The sequence below is a fragment of the Antechinus flavipes genome, chromosome 1, assembly GCF_016432865.1.
Source record: "Antechinus flavipes isolate AdamAnt ecotype Samford, QLD, Australia chromosome 1, AdamAnt_v2, whole genome shotgun sequence".
NCBI lineage: Eukaryota > Metazoa > Chordata > Mammalia > Dasyuromorphia > Dasyuridae > Antechinus > Antechinus flavipes.
The window spans coordinates 706,006,382-706,034,381 of NC_067398.1; the positions used below are offsets into that span (position 1 = coordinate 706,006,382).

Sequence of the window (28,000 nt, forward strand, 5' to 3'; positions counted from 1 at the left end):
CTCGGAATTCTCACTTAAATCACTCGTTCGATGTGAGCTCCCGGGGTGATTTGGCCAAGAGATATTTTTCAGCTGTTAGGACAAGATGTTCTCTGACTTGCGTGGAGCTCGGTGTAGAGCCGCCTGGAAAACACAGCCCGTCTCTCGTCGCAGGACCCTAAGGAGAGCTGACTTGTTCAGCCGGGAACAAAAGGCCCCCGGCAGGAACAACGGCACCTTCAAGAGCATCAAATGAACCGACTTCCCACCAAGATCTTAACTTGGGCAGCCTTTCTTTTTGCACGTCCAGATTAATAATGATGATGGTGCTGTTGAGGGAGACCTAGCGAGGAGCTCTCTGAAAGCTTGTTTGTGACCTTGGAGAGAGAGCTTCCTGTTGAGTGGTGGGGACCAAAGCCAGATCTCAAAGGGGTTGGCGGGATGAGGAGAGAATAAATGAAGAAAAGGGGGCAGATGGCTTTTTGTAGAAGTTTAGCTCTGAAAGGGAAGGCAGTAAGAAGGTGACAGCTACAGGGAAATGAAGGGGTGGTTGTTGTTTTTGAGGAAGGTTAGGGAGAGATTTGAGCATGTTTGTGGTCAGCAGGGAAAGAATCAGACAATAAGAAGAGTCTTAGAAAATGGAGAGAAGGGATAGTTGAATAATAGGATACTGGAGGAGATGAATTCTACCCTTCTACACTTAGTAACTGTGTGATCCTGGATCAGTTGCCCCTCTCTTTTTGCCTCAGTTTCCTCATTTGCAAAATAAAGGGGAAAGGGATCAATGACCTCTAAAGTCTCTTCTAGCTTTAAGGTATATTCCTATATATCTAATAAATGCCATGGGGGGCAGCTAGTGGCGCAGAAGATAGAGCATGGGTCTTAGAGTCAGGAGCACCTGAGTTCAAATCCAGCCTTAAACAAGATACTAGTTAATCTGGATTGCCTCACAAATGAATAAAAGCCATGAGAGATACAAAGTTATCGATAAGGGCATAGAGAAAGATTAGTGTCCTCTTCTAAACTTCAATCTGCTACTCTTAAATAGATCATATACACACGTGTTTGTATCTATGCATATATACATGTGTTTATGTACACACATATATGTGTAAAACAAACATGACATAGCTTCCTTACAGAATTATTGCACAAATTAAATCATATAATATGTATGAACATTTTCACCAAATTTCCTTCCTTTCAGTTCTGAAAGCACCTCCTCTAGGCCACTTCCCAACTTGCGTCCTCATGTGGTTGATGTCCTCATGTGGTGGATGACCATTGTTCTCTCAGGATTCTAGCGGTAACCCTGAAGAACTGTACTTCTAGCACTGAAGTCTCTGAGTCCCCACTGGTGTGTTTCTTATCAATAATCAGCCAGTTGATTCAACTAGCTCTTAGAAAAGGCAGTATAACAAAACATTACCCCACGGGCCTGGGACACGCTCTTCTCAATATTCACACAAAATCCATAGTGGGGTAAGAGAAAGGGGCACAAAGTTAGAATATACTGATACTCTACCAGGGTCCTCAAACTATGGCCCGTGGCCAGATGCGGCAGCTGAGGATGATTATCCCCCTCATGCAGAGCTATGAAGTTTCTTTATTTAAAGGCCCATAAAACAAAGTTTTTGTTTTTACTATAGTCTGGCCCTCCAACAGTCTGAGGGACAGTGAACTGGCCCTAGACATTTTTTCTTTTTATAGCTTCCCTTAGGTGTAGCTCTCTAGCAGGTTCTTAAAAAACCTGTGACTTTCTAGAATCAGTAGCCCTTGCTTGAAGGATCTTGCCCCCTGAAGCTGTTTTCATCCTCGAATGACTGCTTTTCCATAGTCACACATCCTCAAAGTGTGTCTCGACTCCTGATACAGGAAATTCCTCGGCCATCAGCTCTGACACGCTAATCCATCATACTCTGAAAAATCACACGGTTTCTGCCTAGATGATACCATCGCAGGATACGCAATTGACTGTAATCAATAAAGCAAAAACATAAAAAAGACAGGGCTAGTCATATATATTCATAGACCCATAAGAGCCAGGTAGGAGATAAAGCAGCCTCCATTCTTCCCTCCCGCTCTCTGGATAAAGCTCAAAGTAGTGCTTAGACTTTCAAGCCAAAAAAAGAGATAGAGAGGGGAAGAAGAAGGGGATTCGCCATTTTTGTGTATCCACTAAGTAACGGTTCAGCAGCCAATCAGAGAACTCTTCAAATCCCTGAGTCATCATGTCTTTTGCCTCAACAGTCAATTAAAGGGATATTCTTCATCAGCCAATACGAACCCATGTCAGGACTGGCTATAAGGAGCCTCCCCAAGTTTGAAGTGGACACGGAGCAGGGAGGGACTGTCCATACATGCTCGGTAGAACCCGTCTGGAAAGGCAAGTCAGAACACGCTCTGTGTCTTTTACGCTAATATACTTGCTGCTGGCATCCAACCTCATATTCTTCAAATCTATCTTTGCCTATAGAGCTCCCATCAACTCTAATCAGTGTTCTCTATATAGGAGAGAGAAAAGTGCCTTTTTGAACTTATTTTTTTATCCACAGGAGGTCGGCTAAAATAAGCCCTTTCTGCTGACCTGAAGCATTTTAGGTATTTTTCGAAGAATGAAAGGTTTTCGCTGCTAGAAATATCCTCGCTAAAACTGAGATTGATGGATCTGCAATCAGAGGCCCTAAGTACATAGCCTAGCTCTGCAATCTCTTATCTGTGTTACTTTTCCCAAATCATCTCATCTTTGTTATCCTCAGTTGCTTAATTTGTGAAATGAGAGGGCTGTATTTAACGCTCGACATCAGAGTCCCTTCCAGTTCTGAGATTCTGTATTTCACTTCAATCCACTCACTGGGACCACAAATCTAGCAAAGACGCTGCGCCTGCCCTCAAAGGCCTTGCAATCTATTAAAGGGGTACGATGGGGTAGCTAGGTATTATCGTGAAGAGAGTGCTGAACTTTTTTATCGGGACAGATATGAGTTCAAATCCTGCCTCAGATACTTACCAGCTGTGTAACCCTAGCTAAATCTCTTCATCTCTGTTTGTCTCAGTTTCCTGGAAAATGGGGAGAATAATAACCCCTTCCTCTCAGGACTTCTATGATGCTCTAGTGGAAGTTAATATATATATATATGCTTATCATCCTCATTGTTGTTAATTGAGTGATTATTGTCAAGTCACTTAAACTGCCTCAATTTCATCATCTATAAAATGGTAATAATAATACCTATGTCTCCCAGAGCTTTGGGGATGATCCAATGAAAATCACATATGTGGACTAGTATTTTGCAACCTTGAGATGCTGTATAGCTGTTAGCTATTGTTGTTGTGTTGTATGGAGATTAATATTGTCCAACCTACAATAAAAGAGAGTGAGACAGAGCTCTTAGTCAATGGCACTTTTTAAAAGGATCTATGGTCCCCTCAATGAAGTGGACCTCAGATCTTCCTCATGATTTGAGATGCCCCCCTTCTTCCAGGATCTTGTATAGAGAGAGTCTGATATGCAAAGAGGCACGGTAAAATACAGGATCTCATTGGTTAATAGACCTTGCTCGGAAGGACCAAAAATGACACATTGGGGGAATGTCACAGATTGGATGAAGCATGAGGCATCTCCACTGACTAAATGGTCATAAGATAGTCATAAAATAGGCATCTGTTCATGTTGGACATGAGAGAATAGTCTAGACTTTCCATGTAACTGAGTCACCTTTGCCACACTGGACTTGGTCACCAAGACAAGGAAAAACAAGGGTGGAGGGCCTCTAGTTAGCTTCTTGAGATTAAGCAAGTGATCCCACAATCTGTAGTTCTCATTCTCTCTCTCTCTCTCTCTCTCTCTCTCTCTCTCTCTCTCTCTCTTTTTCCCCTCACTCCCCCCTGCCCCCCAAGCAATTGGGGTTAAGAAACTTGCCCAGAGTGACACAGCCAGGAAGTGTTAAGTGTCTGAGGTCACATTTGAACTCAGGTCCTCCTGATTTCAGGACTGGTGCTCTATCCACTATAGCGCCACCTAGCTGCCCCTAGTTGTTCCCCTTTTTATCTCTTCCATGAGACTGTCAATCAATTAGTCAATATTTTTATGTATTTAATATATGTTAGCACTGTGCTAAGAGATATAAAAAGAAGCTAAAAACAGCCCCTGCAAGCATTTAAGTGGCCAACACTTCTGAAGCATTTGGAAATATTTCAATTCAAATGTACCAGGCTGGAATAATGATCCTATGTCATTAATGCTGTTGATGACTAAAGCTCCCTCTAAAGAACAGGAAGGAAGCTGGCCAATGCTGGCAATTGGGCCAAATCAAGCATGTCAGAGATGGAGAACTACCTGGGGGTCTGTTTCACCACTTGGAGGGTTGGTTATTTGTGAATGTATGAATAACCCTATGAAAGAATAAGACAGAGGGAGAAAATAGTAATCCTAACCTATGTATTTATAATATGTTAAAATTTGAAAAAGACTTTCTGTATTATCTTGGGGGGAAAGATTAGTTGACACCTTTGTACACACTTAGTATTATATTTCTCTTGATAAGATTAATAGATGCTTATTGATTTGATAATATCATTTGACTTAATTGACAGCAGTTTTTTTTTTTTTTATTATTTGACCAATTTTACCTTCTCTTCCTGCAAGAGAAGTCAGGATGTTTGATAGGTAGAAATTAGTAGGAGGCTGGGAACAGAATCCCACTATTGGCACCAACATGCTAGTTTTAACATAGAGAATCTTTTTTTAAAAACTTAATAATATTTTATCTTTCCAAATACATGTAAAGATAGTTTTCAAGATTCTCTTTTTTTTCTGCTGAAGCAATTAGGCTTAAGTGACTTGCCCAGAGTCACATAGCCAGGAAGTGTTAAGTGTCTGAGATCAGATTTGAACTTAGGTCCTCCTGGCTTCAGAGCTGTTGCTGTATCCACTGCACCACCCAGCTGCCTCTCAACATTCATTTTTGTAAGACTTTGTGTTCCAAATTTTTCTGTTCCTCCCTTACTTCCCCCTACCCCCACCCCAAGACAGCAAGTCATCTGATATAGGTAAATATGTACAACTCTTTTAAATGTATTTCCATACTTGTCATGTTATATAAGAAAAATCAGAATAAAGGAGCAGGGGAACCATGAGAAAGAAAAAAACAAATAAAAAAGTGAAAATACTATGCTTTGATCCATATTCAATCTCCATAGTTCTCTTGCTGGAGGCAGATTGACAGTTTTCATTTACCAAGATTATTGGAACTGTCTTGAATCACCACGTTGTTGAGAAGAGCCATGTCCATCACAGTTTATCATCACCTAATCTTGTTGCTGTGTACAATGTTTTCTTAGTTCTGCTCCTTTCCCTCAGCATCAGTTCCTGTAAGTCTCCCCAGGCCTCTCTGAAATCATCCTGCCGATCCTTTCTTACAGAACAATAATATTCCATAACATTCATATACCACAACTTATTCAACCATTCTCCAGCTGATGGGCAACCACTCAGTTTCCAGTTTCTGGCCACTACAAAGAGAACTACCACAAACACTTTTGCACATGTAACCCAAAGAATCTTGAGCCCTGGGTATCTCCTCACAGGCCCAGGTCTGTCACTGCCCTTTCACTCTGCCCAACAACAATCAACTGACTTTGAAAACATCACTGCCTTCCTCTTCCGTCACCTCCTAGTCCAATTAGTCATTTAAGCAGCTGGCAAGCTGACTACAGGGAAGCAGCTGATTCAGTCTCCTTTATGAAGAGATACTTTGACCTTGCTTCCTTCAAAAGATGTTCCAGCTCAAAGGAGGAAGTAATCAAGCATTTAAGTTTATTCTAGACACTGTGCTAAGTACTATACACATATTATCACAGCAATCCCATCATTCCCATTTTACAGATGAAGAAACCAAGGCAGACAGGTTAAATAACTTGCCAGGAGTCACACATCTAGGAAATATCTGAGCCTGAATTTAAACCCAATTCTTCTTGACTCCAAGCCCAGTGCTCTGTGCCATGTAGATGTCTAAAAAAGCACCAGCGGCCCATACGGCTCCTGATTTCTAAGCAAAGTGAGGAAGAAAGCTTTAAAAAAAACCCAAACTATGATTATCATTCAATTTAATCCCAAATTCAAGAAACAGTTGTTTGTACTTCCCGTGTGTCGGGCACTATGCTAAGCAGGATGAATGCAAAGACAAAATCAATGATCAAGCATTGATTAAGGATTTATTGGGTGCTAGTCATTCTACTAGACAGGAGAGATACAAATAAAGCAAAAACAATCCCTGCCCTCAAGAAGCTTACATTCTAATAGAGACAAATACATATAATACAATACAAATACATAACTCAGTGTGTGTGTGTGTGTGTGTGTGTGTGTGTGTGTGTGTGTGTTTACACAAGACACATAAATGAAAGGTAACCTTAGAAGGAAGGCACCAGGATTTGGGGAGAAAGGAATCCTGTGGAAGGTAAGATTTGAACTAAGTCCTTGAGACATATTCTAAGAAGCAAAGATAAAGAGACAAAGCATTCTTGGCCTGTATAAGAGCCAAGAAAAAAGTCATGGAGATGGGAGATAAAATGTCATGTGGGAGGAATAGTGGGTAAGCAGTGTGGTCAGTGAGAATGCTGGCTCTGAAGGTCAGGAGATCAGAGTTCAAATCCTGCCATGGACATTTACCAGTCTAGTGATCATGGGTGATTCCCAACCTCTTAGAGCATTAGTCCCTGCATCTAAAAAGTATTAACGGGAGCAACTAGGTGACACAATGTATAGAGCACTGATCTCTGCGTCAGAAGGACCTGAGTTCAAATTTAGCCTTCAGTACTTCCTAACTGTGTGACCCTAGGCAAGTCACTTAGCAGCTATCTGCCTCAGTTTCCTCATCTATAAAATGGGAATAATAGTAGCATTTGCTTCCCAAGCAATTTTTGTTTTGAAAATCAAATGAGATGTAATAGAAATGTGAAAACAAAGAAATATACTTTTTTTGTTATCGTAAACTTTGGCTCTAGTGGCAAAAATGGCGAGCTGTGATAAATATCCGATGGGCTGATGCTTAGATTTCCAGTGAGTGATATGATGCTGTATCTTACACAGGAAGGATAACTGGTGAAAATAATAGTTTCTTTTTGGTTCTTGATGTGCACTGTACTATAATATTTGAGTGAATATAGATGCACATACACATATAGATATATACATATTCTGCTATGATCTGGGAAAAAAGAATATTATCTTTTTATGCAAAAAAAAGAAAATTAAATGAGATAATATTTGTAAGGCCCTTAGCACAGTGCCTGGCATATAGTAGGTGCTATATAAATGCTTCCTTTCTCTAATATATAATCTAAAGAGAAAAGGGGCTAAACTTAGTTTGCTTCCCCACCAGCTAACAGGAACTTCCTCTATCCAAAGGTCTGAGCCAGAATCTTTTTATAAAAAGGAAGCAAGTGACCTACTTTGAAAGGGCATGTTAACTCCTCCAGGCCTTGAGATTTGAGTGAGTCATTTTCCCCCAAGGGTGCCTCAGTTTTCTTTTTGATGAAATAAGGGGATTGGACTAAATGGTCCCTCCTCCCTCTGCTACTTACTACCTGTGAACCCTTGAGAGTTATTTAATCTTTCTCTGCTTTAATTTCCTCCTCTGTTGAAGAGGTGAGATTAGGTGGCTTTCGAGATGCTTTTTAGTTCCATGATTCATTTTGCCAGTTGACCAGTATCCTTTGGGTAGATGTCTGGTCATACATTACCCTTCACACATGCAAGGTTATAAATGACCCTGTCAGTTCTCATTCAAGTCAAGGCTAGGCGTTTATTGAGTGTTTACTAAGTGTTGGCCATCGGGATGAGCCTGGGTAATACAAACACAAAGCAAAAAGCCCCATCCTCAGGGAGTTTATAACAGATTGGGGCAAGGCTAGCCATAAAAGGAAGCTGAAGTGGGTAGGGAGTACCCGGGGTGAGGGAATTGGCAAGGGCAATTGGAGGAGTCTGAAACGTAGCCAGGGGAGGAATGGAGATCCAGCTAGCTTGGGCATCCCCCTTCAAATGGAGATTTTGGAAAGAGCCAGCCAGTCAGAGGAAGAGACCACAGAAGGTGATTCTGCTGAGAGAAATCCAAGAGTGAAGGGAATTTCTAGGGGGAAAAGAAAAAAGGCTTCTGGGGCCTGACAGAGAAACTGCAGAATGTCGGGAGCACAGCCGTCAGAGAAGCAGCTGATGGACCCAGCTGTTGATCACTGCACTCATCCCATTTCGAAAGTCTATTTGCCTTATAACTTTTCTCCATGGTCCTGACCTACTTTGTGGCAGAGCATTTATTCAGGCAGGGGACCCACTTCTAGCTGAGGGAGGCCCGTGAGAGCTACAATCATCTGCTAAATCACAGTGGACTCTGTGAGCTCAATATGATTCAACGGTGGGATACGACTTCCAGGAAAGCTAATAGACAAGAGCCTTCATCTCCCCTGGCCTCCATCTCCTTGTCTATAAAACGAAGAGATGGGGCAGGTTGATCTCTGCGGGCTCTTTCAACTCGAAATCTGCAACCCTTTAATGCAGGATATCTTACCCTCATGTCTGTGTGTTTAATAGTTAAATATTCTAATTTTATTTAATTAATTCATTTAATGAATTAATTTTAATTAATATTTTGCTGTATCGCTACTTAGTGTTTTTAATACAATATTTATAAATATAAAACATTTTATATTTTACATATTGCTAGTCATTTAATCGGTATTAATAAACATAGAATATTTAATTTTTATATATTGCTATTTCATGCTTTCCATATGATTAATAAATATAAACTATTCAGTATTTTGATATATTGCTATTTAATGCTTTTCATATGATTAATAGATATAAAACTTCAATATTTTGCTATTTAATGCTTTAATATAGTATTAGTGAATATAAAACTATTATTTTTTATATTGCTATTTAGTCTTTTAATATAGGATTAATAAATGTGAAATACTTCATATTTTATATAGTGCTACTTAATGGTTTTATTATTAATAAATATGATTTGTATAAATTTATATAATATACATATGTTTTAAATTTATTTATTTATTTATATTTTATATATGTAAAGTAAAAAATAAAAATAAATAAATATGTAAGTATATATATAAATATAAATTTAATATGTTGATAATTAAGTTTCAACATCATTGGTTTCATTTGCAGTCCTCTTTGTTATATTTCATGCATTTAACAACTTTGTTCCGAGCAAGGATTCTTAGGCTGTTGAAGCCCATGACACCCCCCAAAAAATGTCTAAGAACTCTGGCTATAAATCCTTCAACCTGACCTTGTACAGCACAGTCTCATGACCTGAAAGCTTTCTGTCACATCAACTTCTGATTAAACTTAGCAAAAGAATTATGGGAGGTCCAAACTGGTCACTAGAGGGAGAATTAAGGCCCTACCCCACTGTGTCTCAGCTAAAACCCTTGCGGTCTCTTCTTTTCCCAGGCATCAGAAGTGGAACGCCAACTCTCCATGCAAGTCCACGCCCTCCGAGAAGATTTCCGGGAGAAAAATTCCTCATCCAACCAACACATTATCCGGCTGGAGAGTCTTCAGGCTGAAGTGAGTTTCCCAAAGGAAGAGTCTCTTGCCAGTTAAACATGTTTATCCAGTCTCGGACAATATGGCAGGTCTTTGGGTAGGGATCCTTCTGAACTAAGGGAGCAAAACCGGTTTTATGAGTGACAAGTCATCCTCCAAAGGTGCCCAAAGTCACAGGTAATGGAATGGGAAGAAAATCCTTGGATTCAGCCAGAAGATCAGACTTTGCCAAGAAATGTGGTATTAATAAGAGATTGCTCAGAATTACCATTTATGGTGAAGAATCAGGAAGGTAGTCTATGGTTTTCTTCATTTAATAATATTCTTCACCTAAAATTCTATTTACAAAACTAGGACATGTATTTTTGTTTCCTGGGCAAGATTTGGACATTATATTTGGACATTATATTTCCCTCTTGGACTAAATTGAGGAATTGAGCCCCTTAGGTACCATAATTAATAAGATAATATTTAGTAGAGTGTTTAGCATAGTGCCTGGTACATAGTAATAACTATATAAATGCTCATTCCTTTCCTTCTCCCTTTCTCTCCCTTTGATGAAAAAATATTTGTTTACTTACTATGTATCAAGTACTGTGCTATGTACTGAGGATACAGATTTTTAAAAAATGAAACCATCCCTGCCTCCAAGGAACTTATATTCTATTAGAGGAAAGAATATGCGTACATATAAGTATAGTCAAAATAAAACCAAGGTCATCGAAAAGAGGGCAAAAACACTAATAAACTGAAGTGATCCAGAAAATTACAAGTAGGTTTTGATCTTTCAGTGTACCCATAAATATCTATAAGCTATGAAAAAAGCAATTTTCTGAACATCAAAATTGTCTAACTATAAAAAGGAATTTTCTGAAATAACTATGATATGCCCCTACATGTTGCACATGCCCTAGGCTGCAGCCTAATTTGCCTATACCTAATTCTGGCTCTGCTTAACAGAAAGTTCTCATGAAAAGACAATTATTTTCTCCATGCTTTTTCTGTTTCGTTCTGTTCAGATTAATTATATGTACAAAAAAGGCCATAACTTAGCAAGTTCCTCCAAGTCAATACACAAGCATTTAGTAAGTACTTACTATGTGCCAAGCATTATGCTCAGTGCTAGGTCTGCAAAGAAAGGCAAAAACAGCCACAGAAAGCTTCCATTCTAAAAGAAAGGGAGAGGTTATATATATATATATAAAACCTCTTGGAATAAGTGAGATTAAAACTGAGCCTTGAAGGAAGTCAAAAAAATAAAGAGAACCAGCATTCCAAGCAAAGAGTACAGACAGTGCAAAAACATGGAGATAAGAAATGAGTCAGTGTGTTCAAGGAATTACAAAGACGCCAATGTTACAGGTACCTAGCATATGTGGAGAAGAATGAGCTGTTAAAAAATAATAATAATAAAGTTAGAAGTTTTGAAAGGGAACACGGTAGGAGAGTTTTAATACACAAACAGAGGCATTTCTGTTTTAATCCTGGGAGTAATAGGGAGCCAATGGAGGTCATAGAGCAGGTGTGACATGATCAGACCTCCATTGCTAACTTGGGCAACAGAGCACAGGATAGATTTAGATACTGTATCTGCTTTATGTGCATCATATTTACTCTTATTGATACACAATAGCTGGCACATAGGAGACACTTGATACATTTTTACATGATTGAAAGATAACTGTAGAACAACAAAATCACAAAATCTTGCGTGGAAGTGTCTCACAAGCCGACAAAAGATTCTCCGCTGAAGATTTTCCCCTCTATCTTCCATTCAAGTAGGCAGCTATCTAAGAATAGGCCTCTTGCTAGCAAGAAAAAATGAGCTAAGTATGTTACCAGGGAAAGAGTGCTAGATTTAGAAGCCAGGGATCTGGGTTCAAGTCCTGAGTCAGCCACTTGCTACTTTTATAACCTTGAATAAATCAGTTCATCTCTCTGGATCTCATCTGTAAAATAAAGGGCTTAGATTAGATGGCCTCTGAGTTCCTCACTCAAAATCGATGCCAATCTGGGTGATAACTTTGCATTATGGGGGGAGGGAAAGATGGAAAGGGTGGGTATGACCTTCTGTTTTCCCTCGGCTCCGGCCGTAGGGTTAAAGGTTGTTGGGGGGAGGATGATTGGAGCTGGTCCCCAAGAAGCCCTTTGAGGTTCAGTGGAACGTGTGTTGGATTTTAAATCCCAGCTCTGCCATTTGTGGCTCTGGGCATGTCATTTTCTTAGATGTGAATTTTCTTTTCTGTAAAATGAGGCAGTTGGACTGGATACCAGCTCCAGAGGCATGATCCGGGGAGCTCCTGCCCTTCTGAGAATGGCTTGAAGGTGGAGGGAGGGTTTTCTCCCCTAAAGTCTGTCAAACTCTTGTCTTTTCTTCTTTCTTCTCTCACCCCTTTCCTTCCTCCTTTCCCCCGTCCCACTGGTCCCAAGCAGCAGGTACTTGAAGTAAGTAGTTTGTTCTCACGGATTTCCACAAGTTCATCTGTGATCATCTGTGTGCATGCGTGGCGCTCGAGCTGCTTCTGGGTCCTTCTGCCTTCAGAGCCCCCCATCCTCCTGCTCCCCTCCCCCCTCCTCCTCCTCCCCCGCTTTCCTTGGGCCTCTCATTGGGCACGGTCATTCTCAGGGAGCCTCATGGCTGGGTTTGATTCCATTTCTAGGCGTCAAGGTGAGGGAATCCAATGCTTCATGCGTGCTCTTCCCTTCATTTCCATCACATTCCGCTCTCAGGCCATGGTGCTGGGCTAATTATTTTGTCCTGGTAAGGCTAAATTTCTTCTTAACACCGTTGTGACCTCGGGTAAATTAGTCCACCTCTCCAGACTTGTTTCCTCATCTGTAAACTGAGGCAAAGTTGGAGCAGATTACTTCTCTAAGGTCTCTTCCATCTCTAAACGTAGATCACGTCATGATCTATGAATCAGGAAGACCTAAGTTCAAAACCTATCCCGGGTGCTTACTGGCTGAGTGGCCCTGAACAAGTCACTTACCCCCATTTAGTTCTCAGTTTTCTCATCTAAAACATGAGGAGATTGGATTCAATGGCCTCTAAGGTCATTGTTGTTTTTCAGAGATATCTACCTCTTCATGACCCCTTTGGAATTTTCTTGGCTAAGATACAGCACACAGGTAGTTTGTCATTTCCTTCTCTAGCTCATTTTACAGATGAGGAAACTGAGGTAGACATGGTCAAGTGACCCTGACGTTCTATGCACTATGGTGCTGTTTAGCTGCCTAAGGTCTCATCGAACTCTAAATCTATGCTTCTTTAATATCAGGATAAATCCCATTTTGTCGCCAGCCCAACCGAGTCACAAGTCAATTTCTTTGAGCCTCGGTTTTTAATCATTAAATGAGGGGGTTAAACTACAAAGCCTTTTAAGCCCCCTTAAAGGGCAGCTAGGTGACTCCAGGGAGCACCAGCCCTGGAATCAAGAGGATCTGAGTTCAAATGTGACCTCAAACACTTATTAGCTGTGTGATCCTGGGCAAGTCACTCAACCCTGTTTGCCTCAGTTTCCTCATCTGTAAAAAGAAATGGAAAACCACTCCACTGTCTCTGTCAAGAAAACCCATAATGGAGTCACAATTAAAACTCTCAAACACTACAAAGTCTCCTCTGGCTTTCAAGTTCAGATTCCCTTGAAGCCGTTTCAGAGATTTGGCTAGGAATCTTTTTACCTGATAGATGGGATATGTGAGATCAAGATTATTCATGGGAGAAAAGTTTCCAAGGAATAGGAAAGAACGTTAAGGATGGCCCACTCTAGGAAGAACGTTCTTCCTACCCTCCGGCCATGTGTGGAATAGTGACTCCATTCATGAAAGGCCCCAGGGCCACCAAGCTGGATGGGCACTCCAGAGACATGAGTCCTCCGGATAGATATTCCTTTGTTAGCGCCAGCTACCTGATCTCCCTGGACCGAGGCCACGTGCTTCTTTTCCTCAGCATATCAGCGTATCTGATGGATTGGCATCCAGGGAGGATCTGTATCCAGCGAGCAGAATCAGAGTGCTGCAGTCAGGGCTTGCTACAGGAAAGGGGCCCAAAATAAAAGGAAGGATGCTTCCGGGAGGGCCTTGGGTCTTTACAATTCAGTTTCAAATCCCCCCTCCATAATCAAACCGTAATAGGTTCCATGTTGCCTGAGAAGCCACAGGAAGCAGAAGCCTAAGGAGAATGTCTGAGCTAGCATCAGGGGAGCATTAGCGTGCTGGCAATGCGAGAGCAGAGATTAGGGTCTAGAGATCCAGCCAAAAGGGCCTCTCGGGAAGGTGGGAGGAGAGGAGCCGAGCCTCCCCATGGGTCACAGCAGAGCAACAAGCTGGGGGTGGCTCACTCGGAGAGAAGTTTGCAGAAAAGGCTGAGTCGGTCCCCAGAAAGGTCCTCCGGAAGTTGGAGGGCCTTAAGAATCCAAGGAGAGGGCAGCCAGGACCTGGAAAGAGCCTTAAGAGCTGCCTCTCCCACTTAAATGTCCAATGCAGAGCTTGGAGATGGCTCCGTTTTTTCACCTGCCTCTCCTCCCCTGTCCCTGCCTGGGATGCCCGTGGCTCCGAATGGCCCAGCCAGCATCTTTCTGTTTCCAGTGGCACCTTCAACTCAGAGCCCCAAAGGCTAATCACCCAGCCCAGCTCAGGCAAGGAGCGGGGACGGGCCAGTAGAAAGGAGGTTACATCTCTAGAGAGTGTGTGGGGAGTTTCTTTGCCCTGGCAAGGCTGAAGGAAGGGAGGACTGGCCAGACCAGCTCGGGGGTCTCTTTGGAGGGCAAGGGAAGATGCAAGAAGGCCCTGGATCTTATCTTTGGAAATTCCCAAGCACTCGAGCCTTCCACGCCTCGCTTTTGCCTGGCAACCTGCATTCCAGCTTGCTGGAGCTCAGTCCCCACCCCTTCCCGGCCAAGTTTCTCCCAGGGAGGGCTTGGCTTTCCAGCTCGGAGCTGCCCGGCTGTCTCCCTCCCAGGTACAGACACACACAACCTGGTACAGACGGACACGGACACAAACAGTTGGGTTTGGGTTGGCGAGTCTGTCTCTTCTTTCCCACCCATCAGCCTGGATATCACCCCAGGCCTCTCCCACATACACACACTCACACACACACTTACACACACACTTACACACACACACACACGCACGCACACACACACACACACACACACACACACACACACACAAACACACACACACCACATGGTTCTCTGCTTTTTCAGATCAAGATGCTGTCGGATCGGAAGCGAGAGCTGGAGCATCGCCTCAGTGCCACGATGGAGGAGAACGATCTACTCCAGGGGACGGTGGAGGAGCTTCAGGACCGAGTCCTGATCCTGGAGAGACAGAGCCACGACAAGGACCTCCAGGTGAGAGGGGCAGAAAGAGACCAACATCTGGGCCTTGGGGAAGGGAGCGTGGCTGCGCTAGGGAAGTGAGAGCCAAATGGTGGAGAGAGGGCCAGCCACAGAGACCAGAGGGTCCTGGCTTGTGGCCCCTCTCTGACAGATACAATATGGACGATCACCAGGGAAAACGGTTATATTGAAATATGGTTCTGAAAACATTTTGTGGCCCCCTCTGATAGATATAATACAGACAATCACCAAGGAAACCAGTTATATTGAAATATAATTATGAAAATATTTTACATCCCCTCTCTGATACAGTCTCATTAGATGACTGTGGATCAGACAACCCCTCCCTGGGCCTCCATTTTCTCACTAAAATGAGAAGGTAGAATAGTGGACAGAATGCTGTAGGAAGTGCTCAGGAAGACCTGAGTTCAAATCTAGTCTCAGATGCTGACTGTGTGATCCTAGGCAAGCCACTTAATACATTTACCTCAGTTTCCCCATGTGTAAAATGAAGAAGGAAAAGGAATGAACTTAATGATTTCCAAGGTCTCTCCTAGCTCTAAACCAACAAGCGAGAACTATCTTGCCTCTGAAATCCCTGCAGTTCTACATATATGCCTTTAAGCCTTTTAATCCCTGAGGCAGTTCTCAAAGGTCAGAGTTCATTATCTTTTTTTATGTCCTAGACCAGTGAAGCATAGATGAAAACCATAGATCCCTTCTCAGAGCAGGTTTTTTTTTTTTAATAAAATACAGACAATTACTAAGAAAATCAGTTATATTGAAATATAGTTATGAAAGTGTTTTTTTTATTTTTTAATTTTTTATTTAATTTTAATAAATTTATTTTTAATTAATTTATTTAAATTTTTTAAAATCAAGTCTAGAAACCAAAGTCTAAATTATAAGTGAGTTATCAGTCTGTTATGAGGAGAGACAGCTTCCATAGGGAATTCCTCACACAAATCAAATCACAGATTAAGACCCAAAACATGGCCAGAAAAGAAGAGAAGCTAAAAGAAAGGAAGGAGAAAGAGAGGGAAGGCAGCACATGCCCAGATGTAAAAAACAGATGGTTCAAGGAGCTGCTATTCTTCCCTGGCCCTGAGTGATCCAGGCTGAGGAGCAGAAGTGGTGTCCACAAATCCTCCACCTACATGACCAAGTCACTTCCCCCAGCCTCTTTCAGTCCCTGGGCCGATGGACCATGGACCGGTTACATGGAGTTCTCGTGGGCCTGTTACTCTTGGGTCAGAACATGGTGCAAGTAATTCCATCCGCCCAGTGCTGATAGAACTTACCCAGAGGCTGGCACAAAATCTGTGGGCTTCTCTGAGCGCACCACGCTCTCTGCTGGCACTTTCCAGAGATTGCCGGCTGTTGCCCTTGGCTATAAAGGCAGGCATCCTGCCCCCATCACTCAGCCTCGATCGGAAGAAGGATGGGATAGTGGACAGGGAAAGGTCCTGAATCAGGGGAACCAACTTCAAGTCCCATCACTCGTACAGCCTTCATGACTGCGAACAAGCCTTGAATCTTTTTGGGCCTCAGTTTCCCCAACTATAAAACAAAAGTTTAGATGGCCTTTAAGATCTTTTCAACCTTTAGCTCTATAAAGGTGATTCCTGCCCATTTTCCAGAACAAAATCAGAATCAGAGAGCAGAGCCAATTAAGAGACTGGGTTTGGAGTCAGGAGACAACTCCAATTCACAACCCATCTCTTACACTTAGCAGTTGTGTGGCCTTAAATAAGTCATTTCATAAACTGGCCTCAGTTCTCTTGTCAATAAAATGAAGGGATTGGGATTAGTGATTCTTCTAGCCCCTAATCTAAGACTCGTGATTGCATGCTCCTAAGTTTGTCCACCTCCCACAGTAGCTAGAGGTTCTATCCATCCATCTTTTGTTGGTATCCTCAGACTTCCAGGAAAGATGTGAAATCATGTCCGTGTGTCTTGTGTTCAGGAGATGCCCACACTACAGCTCGATCAGTCAGCATTTTGTTTTTGTTTTTGTTTTGGGGTTTTTTTTTGTTTTTTTATTGGTTTTATTTCTTTTTTCTATCACCTTCATTTCCAAATTTATCCTCCCCATTCCTCATATCAGAGACCCATCCCCGGAACAAAGAATTTTTAAAGAGAGTTAAGAAAGCAGGTCAACCAAACTAACTCACCCATTAACCCTCTAGCCCCCCACATCTGCAAAGAAAGGGGGGAGGTACATTTTCTCATCTCTTCTTTGGGGTCAAGAATAATTTTTAGCATACCACTCACTGCTCAACAAGCTCTTACTAAAGACTTAGACGTGAACCAGGACAAGGAGCCTGTATTCTATTAGATAGATAGATAGATAGATAGATAGATAGATAGATAGATAGACAGACTAGATAGAAAGACAAACACATGGATGGGTAGACACAGACAGACAGACAGATACACAGATTAAACAGACTGATATACAGATAGAAAGGCAGACAGACAGGATAGAAAGACAGAAAGATGAGTGGGTGAACACAGACAGACAGACAGACAGGATAGATATATAACAGACAGATACACAGATTAAACAGACTGATAGAAAGACAGATGGATGGATAGATGGATGGACAGACATAGACAGATATTCAGACAGATAGGATAGATAGAAAGACAGACAGATGGATGGACAGACAGACAGACACAGACAGACAGGATAGATATGTAGACAGAAAAAGTAAATACACAGACAGACTGAGAGGTAGATAGATAGACAGACAGACAGACAAGTAGATAGGTAGGTAGATAGAAAAGGATAGAATAGGATAAGATAGGATAGATACATACATACAGGTATATAGTTATAGATATACACACACAAGGACAGCTAGATGGAGCAGTGAATAGATTGCCAAACCTGGAGTCAAAAAGATTCATCTTACTGAGTTCAGATCCTGCCTGAGGTACCTACCAGCTGTATGACCCTGGGCAAATCACTTTACCCTGTTTGCCTCAGTTTCCTCCTCTTAAAATGAGCTGGAGAAGGAAATGGCATTACCCCTACAGTATTTTTGCCAAGAAAACTCCAAATGGCATCAGAAAGAGTTGGACGTGACTGAAAACAACTGAATAACAACAAAAACACACATATACACACACATGTGTGTACGTGTATGTATCTATGTGTATATATATATATGTATATATATATATGTATATATAGATAAGACAGACAGACAAATAGGAAGGTAGGTAAGTAAGTAGGTAGGTAGGTAGGTGGAAAAGAAGGATAGAATAGGATAGGATGAGATAGGGTACACACATACAGGTATGTAGCTTTAGAAAGATATATAACAAAGGGTAACTTTGTGTGTGAGTACATATATATGTGTATATATATGTTTAAATCTCTGTATACAGGTCTATTCTATATGTGTGTGTGTATAGACATGTATAACTGTGTATATAGGTATATTATGTATGCATATGTGTGTATATATATTTATAAGTCAATCAATACAAAATTGATGCCAAAAAGAGCCGTTTGGGGAGAGAAGGCATTAGAAGCCAGAAGCCGGCTTCTTCCTTACGAGGTGATTCATGAGCTAAACTTTGTGGAGATAGGATGTGGCCAGGGTCAGAGACTTGATAACAGAAGGCCCTGTTCTGGCTGCAGCGGTTCCTCGGGGAGGCTTCATAGCAGAAAACCCAAGGCCAGGAATAATATGAAGAGGAAGATGGTGATACCGGATCTTAGAACAAAGTTACACACACTAATTCATTTATTAGCACCATCCCTTAAGCTGCTAGTCGAACATGAAAAGTTCCAAATATAGTGTCACTTATTCAAACAGCTGAAAGAAAGAAGATATTTTGGCCTTTTTTTTCCTTAGCAAAGAGAAATAAAAAGTCTAGAGCTGGGAGCCGGTTTAACCAGGGTCACAGAGCAAATGGCAAACTTTGGACGAGAATGATTAAAATCGACAAGTATCTGACTCTTCCAAGTTTATGGGATGATTTATAGGTATTAATTCATTGGTGCCCCTTAATAACTGTGCAAGGTAGATCCTCTAGGAATCCCCATTTTACAGGTGAAAAAACTGAGGTTAAGAAATTAAGTCGGGGGAGGCTAGGTGGCGCAGTGGATAGAGCAGTAGCCCTGAAGTCAGAAGGATCTGAGTTCAAATGTGACCTCAGACACTTAATACTTCCTAGCTGTGTGACCCTGAGCAAGTCACTTAACCCCAATTGCCTCAGCAAAAGGAAGGAAGGAAAGAAGAAAGGAAGGAAGGAAGGAAAGAAGGAAGGAAGGAAGGAAAGAAGGAAGGAAGGAAGAAAGGAAGGAAGGAAATAAATTACTTATCCAGGGCTGCAAAGCTTATATGTATCAGAAGTCAAATTTGAACTCAGAACCTCCTAATTCCAAGTCTACCACTTTAACCAGCACATTGTAGTTCTCTATTTTTAATTAGATCTTCCATAGTTATATTACTTTCATTCCCAGATATATTCCTACCAGTTCCTCTGCTCAGCATACCACCTTTTATAGCAGAATTTTTTAAAAGAGAGGGAAGAAAATTGGCACAAAACCAACTAATGCAACAAGTCACTGATGGCACATGTAATATTCCACATTGAGTCCTCGCATCTCTTCAAAGAAGGAAGAAAGATGCATTTTCTCAGCTTTTTCAGGAGCCAATCTTGTTCTTTTTAACTATAACTCATTCAGCTTTGTTTCTTTCTTCCATTCACATCATTGTGGTTCTTATTATTATTATTATCATTATTACACCATTGTATTAGTTCTTCCTTCACCTTGCATCAGTTTATCATCCTGTGCTTCTCCAGATTCTTCATTGTCATCATTTCTTAAGGCCCAGTGACATATCATGGCCTTCATATATCACAATTTGTTTAGCCGTTCTCCAGTCAATGGGCATCTATTTTATGTCCAATGCTTGGCTATCGCAAGAAGGGTTGCTATAAATACTTGATTTCTCACTTTTTAAAAATTTTACTGATATCTTTCATTTTTATATCAAAATGCCCAACATAGCCTTCTTTCTCTCAGAAAACTGAGAACAGTTGGACGGCACGGAGGATAGAGCATCAGGCCTAGAGCCAGGAGTTTCCTCAGTTTAAATCTAGTCTCAGATACTTACTAATTGTGTAACCTCAGTTTCCCCCTTTGTAAAGTGAACTAGAGAAGAAAATGGCAAACCAATCTAGTATCTCTGCTAAGAAAACCCCAAATGGGCTCACGAAGTATCAAGACACAACTAAAAAACAGTTGAACAATAATAACATATCAATCCCCACCAAAACACCCAAGTAGTGATTATCCAGCTCCTGCTTAAAGATCTCAAAGGACAGGGAACTCATTGCTTCTCAAGACAGCTCTCATTGCTAAGAAGGATTTCCTGATATCGAACCTAAATTGGACTCTGGCAAGTTTCACCCACGTATCCTCCTAAGACTTCAATTCCCTCATTTGTAAAATGAGGGGGCTGAAAAAAATAAAAATAAAAATAAAATGAGGGAGCTGAAAAAAATAAAAATAAAATGAGGGAGCTGAAAAAAATAAAAATAAAATGAGGGAGCTGAAAAAATAAAAATAAAATGAGGGAGCTGAAAAAAATAAAAATAAAAATAAAATGAGGAAGCTGAAAAAAATAAAAATAAAAATAAAATGAGGGAGCTGAAAAAAATAAAAATAAAATGCGGGACTGAAAAAAATAAAAATAAAAATAAAATGAGGGAGCTGAAATAGTTGACCAATAAGTTTTCTCCCAACTCTAAACTCATGATCCTTGATCTGCCCTAACGGCCCAAGTAGAACAGATCTAATCTTCCACACAAAGACTCTTCAAATACTTGAAAGTATATTATTCTTCTTCCCATCTTTCTTCCCCCTTTCCCTCTGCTGATCCTCGTATGACATAGTTTTGAGACTTTTCATCATCCTGTGCTTGCCTATGAGCACCTTTCATGGCTGTCATCCACGAACCTCCCAGACAAGTCTGGAGGGCTCATCCCCAGGGGTCAGCCACAAAGGGACGAGAGCTTTAATCCATTATCTTCTGAAGACTGTCTCCTATAACACACATAACAGGTTATCCGCTTTATCAATGGACAATGGAGCCATAATGAGAAAACTATGGCCCCTTGAAGTACTGAAGTATAAAGGATCCCACTGACACACAAAGTCCATCGATTATATAACAAGGAACCCGAATATACTTAGTTCTAGACCAAGGAGATTCAGTTTAGCATGAGGGACTCCAGGTGGGGAAATTCCTACCATCAATACAGGGGCTTCAGGTCTGTGTCAACAGCAGAGGGCAGCATTTTGGACTTGAATCAGGAAGACCTGGATTTTGGGTTCCAAGCTTCCCTCAGACACTTATTAGCTCTATAACACTGAGAAAGGCATTTAAGCTCACTGAGCCTTGGTCATCTCATCTATAAAATGGAACAGTTGAAGTCCACGGCCTCTAAAGTCCCTTCCAACTAAATTCCTAATCCTGTGAGTACTTCTCTCTATTCCAGCTGCCTTCACACCTTAAAAGACCCCCTCTACTTCCCTCTCCCACCCCCTCCTCCTTCCAGGGACTCCGTCCAGGAACTTCTATTTTGAGAAAGTGCCCAGACCAGTTATCCTCTCGCAGCTTCACCTCTGACTCCCTTTAATTTGCCACTCCCGGATACCTCCTCCTTCTCACTCTGCTTTCTAGCCACATACGTGGGTAATGAATTATTCATCCATCTCTCTCTCTTTCTTTTTCTTTCTCTCTCACCCACATATACATACACATATAAAATATACATAATGGGTATACATATAAATATATTCCTGTTCATGTGTACACATATGTACATATACATGCATAAATGTGTGGTGTATCTAGTACATAAAACCATATGTGTACACATATAGATATAAATATATGCATAAGTGTGTGCCTGTAAGTGTGATATGTCTGATATCCACATGTATATCATATATGTAAGGATGTATTTATACATAGTATTAAAATATCCTTGTATGTTAAAATATTATATACATTAGGGATCAGCAAACTACAGGACTAGATCTGGTCCAGGGCCACGGATTTGTCGATAGACACAATGCACGTAACATATCAATCTATATAGACTGTCCCTGGTAAAAGGAAGTGGGGGGTAGTGCACTTGTCTTCAAGTCAAACTTTTGTTTATAAGTTGAATGACTGGGTAAACCACTTCCTGTCGCTGAGGTTCAAGTTCCTCATCTGTAAAATGGGGCTAATATTTGCATTATTTGCCTCAAAGCATTAAAAAATGTTTTGCCAACCTTAAAGCACTGTAGAAAAGGAAGTTAATGTTATTCTACCGCTTCATTTTTCAAACACGAAATCTGGATCCTGGTTTTTCTTTTCCTTTTTATCTTAGAGGGTGTTGGGGGGAGGTTGCTTTGTAGTTGTCAAGTCGGTGAACCATTTCTTGACCCAAGCCTGGGACAACTATGGTCTCTCCCCCCCTTCACGTCAACATTAATTAAGCACCTTCTGGCATGAATGAATAATTGAATTAATTCCTTCCAGTGGAAGGACTTGAGTTTGTCTGCCCTGAACCTCACCTGCTGAGATAGTGTGTGGATTTCTCCTGGAAAAGAATAAGTAAGCCATGTACTGCTGCCCCATGCTGCCCACCAGACTACACGCTGAGCCTAGGAAAAATTTCCCAGGAACATCAGTTTTCTTGATTCCTCCTGATGTACCTCAGAACTGGGGCTTGGTGAACTCAACAGAAATGGTGGGTACTGCCAGACTGTTCCGAATTGGCGGTCCTGATGGGGAGTCATATGGGTGCAACCATTCAAGGCCCCCTTTACCCAGAATAGCAGAAAGCTGAATGGTGGAGGCTCTTGGTCATTGAGATCCAGCCCTTCAAAGCCCCCTTATCCAGGGTAGCAGGATGCTGAATGGTGGGGGCCCTTGGTCATTGAGATCCAGCCCTTCAAAGCCCCCTTCATCAGGAATAGTAGGGTATTGAGTGCTAGGGGCTCTTGGGTCATGGAGGTGCAGCCCTTCAAAGCCCCCTTCATCCAGGGTAGTAGCCCTATTGGCTGCTGAAAACTTCTTCTGTTGCTCATTTTGGCTTGGAAGGAAGAGGAGCTACCCAAATACTTTGAGAACTACCGAAATCCCCCATCCTGAGCCTCCGGCTACCATTTGGACAACATGGCGGGAGGATGGGAGGAGACGTGGATTGTTCTAAGATACCTTTAAGGAAAGACATTAAGAAGTTTGAGGGCACCTTCTAGAAGGAAACAGTTTGGTGAAAAGCCCTCTCATCTACACCGTATCAGGACTAATTGAGAGAATTGAGGATAGTGTCAAAGAAAAGAAAAAAGTTGGAGGGCAGGCGATAGCTGACTCTTAATGGCCAGAATTATGAAGGAGAAGCTCCATTCTTCCTGGTCCCAGAGGGTCAGAACAAGAAGAATAAGGGACAGTTGTTGAGAGGCAGATTCAGAGAGATAGATTTAATCGGTGCTGTCAGTCAAGAGCCATTTATTAATCACCTACTTTGTACCAGGCAAAGTGCTGGAGAAACAAAGAGAAACACAATAAGGAACTCCCAGTCTAACAGGGAAAACAACATACAGATAATTACATCCAGGCAACAGACTGATAAGTTGGGATAATCAGGAGAAGGAAGGCACTAACAATAAGGGAGATCAGGAAGGGCTTCTTATTGAGAATAGATAGAATGTTAGGGTTGAGAAGACACAAGTTCAGATCTGACCTGGAACATTCATTGAGTGACTTTAGACTAATAATTTGATTTCTGCCTCAGTTTTCTTATCTATAAAATGGGAATAATAATAGTCCATACCTCTTAGGGTTTATTGTGAGGATAAAATGAGTGTAAAGCACTTTGGAAACTTTAAAGTGATATGGAAGTGCTAGTTGTTGTTGTTATTATTTAGACTTGATATAAGAAAAAAACTTCCCATCAGAATTATATAAAAGTAGAAGGCAGTGTGACTTAGTGATTAGCACTTGTTAGGAAAATCTGAGTTCTGGAGCAGCTAGATAGTGTAGTTCCTAGAATACTGGCCAAGTCTGAGTTCAAATCTAGCCTTAGACATTTGACATTTATTAGGTGTGGGACCCTGGGCAAGTCATGTAACTCAAATTGCATTGCCCCCCCCCCCAAAAAAAAAAAACACGACTTCAATCCCTACCCCTGACTCTTACTAGCAACTTAACTTTGGCCAAATCACCAACTTCTCTGAATCCATCTCCTGAGCCATAGCATAGACATTTGCGTACTACCTCTCACTCTGGTATTAAAATGTATTAAAAGTATTTTGCAAATGTTTTTATATACTCTGTAAACAAGATAGTAGGTGGAATTTAGAATCAAGAAGAACTGGTTTCAAATTTGACCTTAGAACTTAAAATCTTATGACTTTATCTTTCCCAACCTCAGTCTCCTTATCTGTAAATTGAGAGGATCGGACTTGATTTCTAAATTTGAAGTTTGGGTCAATTATTATGGAACATAGACTGACTTGTAAGATAGTGAGCTCCCTATCATTGAAAGTCTCCGAACAAAATCTTGGCTCGTGACCTGGGAGGGATAGTGCAGAGGGGATGCAAACCTAGCTCTCAGTTAGACTCGATTGCCTTTGGGGCCCCATCCAATCTGTAACGTCCGGCTGGCGCCTCCAAGAAAAGGCAGGTCCACGTTGTCCTGAAGATGGAGGGAGATGGAAGATGAACTTTTTTTAGATGGGGGAATTTTAAGAATTATAAAGGAACAATCCTGAAAATAAGTGATTCTTGAATTTAATCAAATTTACCAACGATTAAATAATTACCAACCAAAATGACCAACAATTAAATAAAAGCAAGATTTTTTTTTTCTGACCTGACCTAAGAACTTTGTTCTTATTTTTGGTCACATCTGACCCTTTGTGACCCCTTTTAAGATTTTCTTGGCAGCGATATTGGAGTATTTTGATACTTCCTCAGTTCATTTGGAGGAGGAAAACAGGATTAAGTGACATGTCCAGAGGCACAAAGCTGTAAGGACTAAGTCACTAAGCAAGTAAGGACTCATCTTCCTGACTCCAGGAAGAATTCTATCCACTGCAGCACCACCTAGCGGTTCAACCTAAGAATAACTACTATCTTATTTTTTGTAAAGCCATGGCATCCACATGATGGATCAATCATAAAGTATTTATTAAGCACTTACTGTATACCAGACACTATGTTAATCTCTCGAGATACAAAGAGAAAGAAAAAACAGTTCCTGCCCTCAAGGAGCTCACAAACAACGTGCAAACAAGTCATAAAAAGGAATCTATAAATGGGACAATAAGGGGGTAATTAACAGAAGGAAGGCAAACAAAGGCTGATCCTCCCATGGGTCACAGAAACTCTGGGCCCTGACAGACTCCTCCTCCCCCAGTCCCGTCCGGTCCAACAGATTTTTCCCTCCTGTCTCTTTGAAAGCTCCACCAGAGTCAGCTGGAGCTCCAGGACGTCCGGCTCTCCTACAGACAGCTCCAGGTGAAGGTGGAGGAGCTCAGCGACGAGCGGAGTCTGCAGAGCTTTAATGCCACGAGCACATCGCTCCTGTCTGAGATCGAGCAGAGCATGGAGGCCGAGGAACTGGAGCAAGAGCGAGAACAGGTGTGACTTCCGGGGAGGAGGAACCAAAATTGTGTGCATAGGCTCAGAGTGGGTTCCTGTGGAGGGGAGGGGTCATGACTGATGACATTGCAGACCAGGAGGGAAAAAGATCTGAGGGGAGAGAGGGTTAGTGGACCACAAATTCTATCTGAATTAGTCGTAAGATTTGGTGGCCATATCTTAGAGCTAGAACAGTGTCATCTTGGGCTGCATTGAGAGGTCCAAAGTATCCAGAACCAGATGGTGATGGCCAACACGGACAGCTGGGGGCACAATGGGTAAAGTGCTAGAATCAGGAAGACCTCATTTCAAATTTGACCTCAGACACTTACTACTTGTGTCTGACTAAGCAAGTCACCTCGCTCTGTGTTTGCCTCAGTTTCCTCGTCTGTAAAATGAGAGAAGGAAATGGCAAATCACTCCAATATCTTTAACCAAAATAGCTCTCAAAGAGTTGGACTTAATTGAAAATGACTAAACAAAATGTTTACATTGCTTTTGCCAAGTGATTTCCATATGTTATCAGATTTGATGATAGGACCACAATGTCTTGCGTCCTGCTCAATCAACTGCAGAAATATTGTGTTATATTCTGGGCAAAACATTTTAGGAATGACTTTGGTGATCTGGAGAGCATCCAGAAGATGGGAGTCACAATAGTGGAGGTCCTGGTACCTGGGGAAGGGGGAAGGGGAAAGGAATTTTTTATTAGTCGGAGGACGTGGGTTCAAATCCTGGCTCAGCCCCTTACTGCCTGGGTGACATTGGGCAAATGATTGAATCTTCCTGGGAATCAGTTGATCCTTCTGATCACTCCCTAAGTGGATTGGTTGAAGGAGGGAGGAATACTTTGACTGGAGAATAAAAGATGTAAGGGGTCTCTTATGTGATGCTTTTCAAGAGTTTAAAAATCAAGAGGATGCTGGACTCTGAAGTCACCGAACTTGGGTTCAAATCCTGATTTTTTCCTCCCCATGTGACCTTAGACAACTCCCTTCACTACTCAGAGACTGTTTTCTCATCACTAACATGAGAGGGTTAGTTTGGTGGCTTCTCGGGCTCCAATTTGGGGTCTTAGGACAGATTTTCATGGAGAAAGGAGTTTTCCTGCTTGGCCAAGTAGGATCAAACAGAAGGGGGCAACCCAACTGGAAACCGCCATGGTCTGTCCTTTCAATGAGCTCACACGCCACTAAAGAGATGAGACATTCAGAGGGACAAGTATATTCCAAGAGAGGGTCAGCAAAGCATTCTAGGGAAGTTTAAGGAGGCAGAGGCCTTTCCAAAAAGAGATGGGCAGAGGGGAAGAGAAGGTCAGGCTGGCAGGACTGGGCCCAGAAGGAGGAGAATAAGATTGTAATAGGTACTCAGGGATGGGCTTGTGTGCCAGGTACGGAAACAGGAAACAGCAGGGTAAGAATGGAGACCTGGCTTGTTCTGCTCGGCCCCAGAGGACAGAACAGGTAACCTTGGGAAACTCTGGCAACTCGGGCTAAAGGCTTAAATTAGAGCTTGCTACCTTGGGTTTCCCTTCCCTGGGGGTTTTCAGTAGGCATTTATTAAATGTCTCCTGCGCGCCAGGTCTCTGGGGAAGTCACTTAAACTCACGGGTCCTGGACGTTGCCAAGTAGGCCCTGAGCTACATTTTTAGTTTCCTTGCTGGGAGATCAGTAGGCTAATAAAATTACAGGGCCAGTCCCCCTAAAACAGTGAAGCAAGCTGCTGTGCAAGGTGCTTAGATATAAATGCAAAAATGACACAGTCTCTTTCTTCAAGAGTTTATGTTTTATCATCACTTAAGGCACGTTGCAAAGTGTTTGGACCTAAGACAAAAATGGCATCGTCCCTGCCCTCAGGAAGTTTACATTCTCTCATCACTCAATCAATAAGCATTTATTTGGCACCTACTATATGCCAGGCATTTTGCATGTTGTGTCCAAATGACAAAAATGACATAGTCCCTACCCTCAGGAAACTTACATTCATCACTCAGCATTTATTAAATGCCTACTGTGTGCCAGGCATTGTGCACATTGTATCCAAATGACAAAAATGACACAGTTCCTAACCTCAGGAAATTTATATTCATCACTCAGCATTTATTAAATGCCTACTGTGTGCCTGGCATTGTGCACATTGTATCCAAATGACAAAAATGACACAGTTCCTACCCTCAGGAAACTTACCTTCATCACTCAGCATTTATTAAGTACCTACTATGTGCCAGGTACTTTGCAAAGTATTTGGACACAGAGACAAAAATGACACAGTCCCTACCCTCAGGAAACTTATACTCATCATTCAGCATTTATTAAGTACCTCCTATGCGCCAGGTACTTTGCAAAGTATTTGGACACAGAGATAAAAATGACACGGTCCTTCACTTCCAGGAGCTTATATTCTATCATCACTCAATCAATAAATATTTATTA

At 41.7% G+C, this 28,000-nt stretch overlaps 1 protein-coding gene across 4 annotated transcripts in view; it reads left to right on the forward strand.

Moving 5' to 3' along the window:
* BICDL1 (BICD family like cargo adaptor 1) overlaps positions 1-28,000 on the forward strand; it is a 148,718-nt gene that overhangs the window by 75,482 nt on the left and 45,236 nt on the right. For all 4 annotated transcript variants that reach the window (XR_007949685.1, XM_051972914.1, XM_051972912.1 and 1 more), the window contains exons 3-5: positions 9,461-9,577; positions 14,767-14,913; positions 25,389-25,568. Coding sequence is in view for 3 of the 4 variants with exons in the window: in XM_051972914.1 (XP_051828874.1) it covers positions 9,461-9,577; positions 14,767-14,913; positions 25,389-25,568 (444 nt within the window). In the remaining variant the exon portion in view is untranslated. The remainder of the gene's footprint in view (positions 1-9,460; positions 9,578-14,766; positions 14,914-25,388; positions 25,569-28,000) is intronic.